The sequence below is a fragment of the Colletotrichum scovillei genome (genome assembly GCF_011075155.1).
Source record: "Colletotrichum scovillei strain TJNH1 chromosome Unknown Contig00009, whole genome shotgun sequence".
Taxonomy (NCBI): Eukaryota; Fungi; Ascomycota; class Sordariomycetes; order Glomerellales; family Glomerellaceae; genus Colletotrichum; species Colletotrichum scovillei.
In genome coordinates, this window is record NW_023336267.1 from 2567668 (window position 1) to 2571518 (window position 3851).

Below are 3851 nucleotides of genomic sequence, written 5' to 3' on the forward strand. Positions count from 1 at the left end.
TCGTAAATAAGGTCCCCTGGGTTCCTCAAGCATCTAAGTCCCTTCTTTTCCGTCTCAAGCCGCTTCTACTTATATCCATCGGAATCCGCTGAATCTCGACCTTTGTGAAGTGGTTATTTCCCCGCAGGTGGTTTGGACTCTACAATCGATGGAGAAGTGGCATGCATTTTTTGCTGGTTGATCAAATAAATTTGCAGGCGGTGCTATGATGTCAATCCATCCTGAAAGGTGAAATCGGAATAATCTCCCCTCTCTTGCAGAAATTCTTATGTTTCGCTCCAGTACGCCAAGTAGTAACCCAACTCAGTACTTGTACACCAACTTCTCTGAAAACCTCTCCTGAATCATCGTCGCACACTCTTGCCCAACCCTACTCAGGTACATTACAGCTGGGCTAGCGTCTCCCCGAGCTTCTTGGTGCAGAATGTGCCAAAGTACTCATTCAATGCATCGACAGTGCCACTGCCTTCCACCAGTTTCGCAACCATACCAACGTAACCATCAGGGCGCACAACAACAACGCCACCCTTTTCCTCATCAAGTCCCAGCTTGGCGTGCGCAGCAGCCTTGGCGTTCGGTACGTGGCGGTCCCACCTGTCATCGGCGTATACGTGATCGCGGTACCGCCCCAGTACTTCTGGGACATCGCGCGAAATCTCGATGCTGCTTCTCTTTGCTGAAAAGATGGTACAGAATGAGAAGAACTTGCTGTGAGGGTTGTGCTGCTCGTGATGTGATACACTGTCCACGTCTTCTCTCACATAGGCGGCGTAGAATGAACGCTTGTTGTTGAGATGACTAGCGAAATCTCCAAGGGCCTTGCGAGTGATCGAAGGCTTTCCAGCAAAGACGAAGATGCGGAAGGAACCGTTGAGTGGAATTTCTTGCTCCAGGTGGACAACATTGGCATCGACAACCCTCGTAACATCGGCGTTCATGAACAGACGGCCAGTGCGGAGCTTCGTACCCTCGGGGTGGATCAAGGATGATTTGGCCCGGTGCGATTCGGACCAGTTCAACACATTTGGCTTGTAGGCTACGCCATAACCGCTCGTGAACTCGCAAGACTCCTTGAAAGTCTTGATGAAAGCGTTCTCGGACTGCTCCTTGCCGGCATTCTCGGTAGCCGCCTGAGCTTCGCTTGCGGCATCAGGTCGTTGAGAGAACAGCTTAGCGTACCTGTTGTCGAAGTCGAGCAGCGTCTCTGCCACGTCCCTTCTCTCAGTCTCGTAAGTCTTGAGAATATCGCGCTGTGCGAACCCGGCCTCGACAGCATGGATCTTCCAGGCCAGGTTTTGGGCGTCAAGGAACGCAGTGTTCATGCCCTGGCCGGCTTTGGGCTGATGTTCTAGTCAGTAAAGAAGCTTGTTTCCAATATTGTGTGTATCACATACGCTGTGGGTGTGGCAAGCATCGCCTCCAAGGAACACCCGCTGATCCAGAGTGTAGCGGTCCGAAATTCCTTGCCCAATAGGGTACACTGAATACCACTCCGTTCTCTCCCATTCGATGGAATACGGCTGGAGAATCCGCTGAGCCGACTCCTGCACTTCTTGCTCGGTTGCCGTCTTGCGTGGGTCGAAGTCTGGATCCGTCGAGGATGCAATTTGAATGTATAGACGGACCATGTTGTCCTCTCGGGGAATGACCATGATGGAACCGTGCTTACTGTGGATTGTGCATTTCATCTATTCCAAAATCAATACGGTAACCAGCAGGATCAACCTCGGCACGTCTGCTTACCTTGATATCGGGAAAGTCGGTCTTAACAACGCCATCCATGACACCCCATACGTAAGAAATGGGATCCTTGTGCTTGATGCCAATCTGTAATTGATTCCTGATGAAGGAACGAGCACCTTCGCCGCCAAAGAGATATTTGGCACGCAACGTTTCCTGGGCGGTCCCATCGACATGCTCGAGTTTAACCTCGACAGGGTACTCTGGGTTTTCGGCCTCGTTGGAGGAGAACCCCGTAATGGTCCAGGGCCTCTGAACCTGCACGCCGTTCTTCTCCAGGTCGCCAAGGAAAACGCGCTCGATATGGCCTTGGTGCAAAAGAGTCGTGAAGGGGTATCTGGCATCGATAAACTCCGGGCAACTCGCCCAAGTTCCCGTTCTGGCGATTCCGTTGCCTGACTTGGGTGGGTCCCAAAAAGCGACCTCGTAAACTCGAGCAGGCTTGTGGGCCATGATGGCCGACTTGAGGCCCATATTACGAAGAAGGTCGAGAGAACGTGGTTGAATGCCGTCAGCTCTTCCAGTTGGTGTCGGTTCGGCCCGGTTGTCAATGTGCTTGATTCTGTATCCCCATCTGGCCAGAATGGTTGACAGCATCAGGCCCACAGGCCCAGCACCTACAATGACTTGGGGAAGATATGTTAGGGTATAGCTCAACGCGAATTCAGGCAGCAGGGACTCACCAATATCATAGTAGGTGCCTGACTGGCGATCAGGTTGCGTCTCCATCGTACAGATAGGAAGTGTAAGCTTTGGTCGAATCGAATTGGTCAAAGCAAGTCTGTGAGAGCGGATGAACAGCTTGCGGGGCTTCCAAAGTTCGGTCAATAGAGGGAAACGTTGCGCCCAGAAGTCAGAGAAGAATGGTGTCGTTTAGAAAAGAGTCTTTGGGGTGAGAGGAGAAGGCGGCGCGTTGGCTTTATATACAGTGGAAGACCGACTGGCGGAGAGATGTCAATCGGGGCATGGATGGAATGGACGGCGGGGAGTTATCCGTGGACCACTGAACAGTGAGACCGATCCGAAGGGGACCAAGAGGCCGGCATCGACATCGGGAAGCAGACTGGGGACGGCAACGTAGGCCGGGAACTCCAAATCCCCACACTGAGGTGCCACCTGGGTGGCTTTTGGCACCCAGAGTCACGGATGTGGCCATGTGCGCCTCAAGCTGCCCATCCAAAGGGCCTCGAGTCTAGCCAATCATGGGTTATGGGAATAGGACGGCCATGCTATCCGTACAGGCCTGCATGCTTGACCCATAGGTGTGGCAGGCACGTCATGGAGACACTTCCGAGGGGAACCGGGAGGCTTTGCTGAGTGAGGCGCTGTCGCCGCTGAGTGAAGCTTCCACCTACTGATTTGGCCGGCTGGGCATCCCTGCTTGGGGAGTTCAGACTTGACAAAAGGGACTCGGGTAGTCAAGTCGGCAAGTTGGCTGTGGGGCGCTCCAGATTGGCTCTTTTGGTCGTTGTACCTTTTCCTCAGCAACTCCCTCGATTAAGGGCCAAAAAGGCAGTTGGAGACGGCATCTGGGAGGTGGTCGGTACATGTTTCGGGACAGCTAAGCTTAGCGCACGACCCCACCTACCCGACCAAACCCAATCATAGTCTGGCTCTTTCCAAGGATGGCTATCTTGAGACTTGGGGTCCTCGGAAGTTGGAGAAGGCAAAGTGCGGGGAAAAGACAGTGCAGCTGCACCCCGAGGGCACTTGCCGCTGGCACCGACCGAACCGAAATGTCAATCGCAATGAAGTGGACTGTGGAACGAAGAAGGAATGAGCGACAGGGTACCTTTGGAGTTGCCTCAACCCCACCGCACTCTACAAATCAAGCGACATCGTTTTAACGTGGTACCTAAGGTACCTTATGTAAGGTATTGCAAGGCGCTGTGCGAAAACACGTGACTGCGGCTGATGCGTCCGGTTGGAAGGCAAGTACACAGCTCTGTACCTTACGGACTAAAGGCACCAAGCTCCTCAGTCAAGAGAGCGCATGCGATGCGCATCGAATTTGCAATGAGTTACATTACCTTACCTTACTTTCCCGTCACTAGCTAAAGCTTGAAATGGCAGGAATGTTCATGTTGGAGCCCCATAGTCACGTAGGGTAC

The 3851-nt window shown here is 53.0% G+C and overlaps 1 protein-coding gene across 1 annotated transcript; it reads right to left on the reverse strand.

Moving 5' to 3' along the window:
• Positions 1-249: 249 nt before the first annotated feature.
• On the reverse strand, positions 250-3091 carry HER10_EVM0007070 (FAD binding domain-containing protein). The gene is made up of 4 exons (XM_035476636.1): positions 2424-3091; positions 1744-2366; positions 1395-1688; positions 250-1340 (listed from the first exon to the last, which is right to left on the reverse strand). The coding sequence occupies exons 1-4, from the start codon at positions 2467-2469 to the stop codon at positions 384-386; spliced, it is 1920 nt and encodes a 639-aa protein (XP_035329561.1). The 5' UTR covers positions 2470-3091; the 3' UTR covers positions 250-383.
• Between the last annotated feature and the right edge of the window lie 760 nt (positions 3092-3851).

What these genes read in the sequence shown, in the direction of transcription:
- HER10_EVM0007070 (XM_035476636.1), bottom strand. Translation starts at nt 2,469, where the DNA reads ATGGAGACGCAACCTGATCGCCAGTCAGGCACCTACTATGATATTG. An exon ending in CCGACTTTCCCGATATCAAG is followed by an intron (nt 1,689 to 1,743) that starts GTAAGCAGACGT and finishes ATTTTGGAATAG; the next exon opens with ATGAAATGCACAATCCACAG. An exon ending in ATGCTTGCCACACCCACAGC is followed by an intron (nt 1,341 to 1,394) that starts GTATGTGATACA and finishes CTAGAACATCAG; the next exon opens with CCCAAAGCCGGCCAGGGCAT.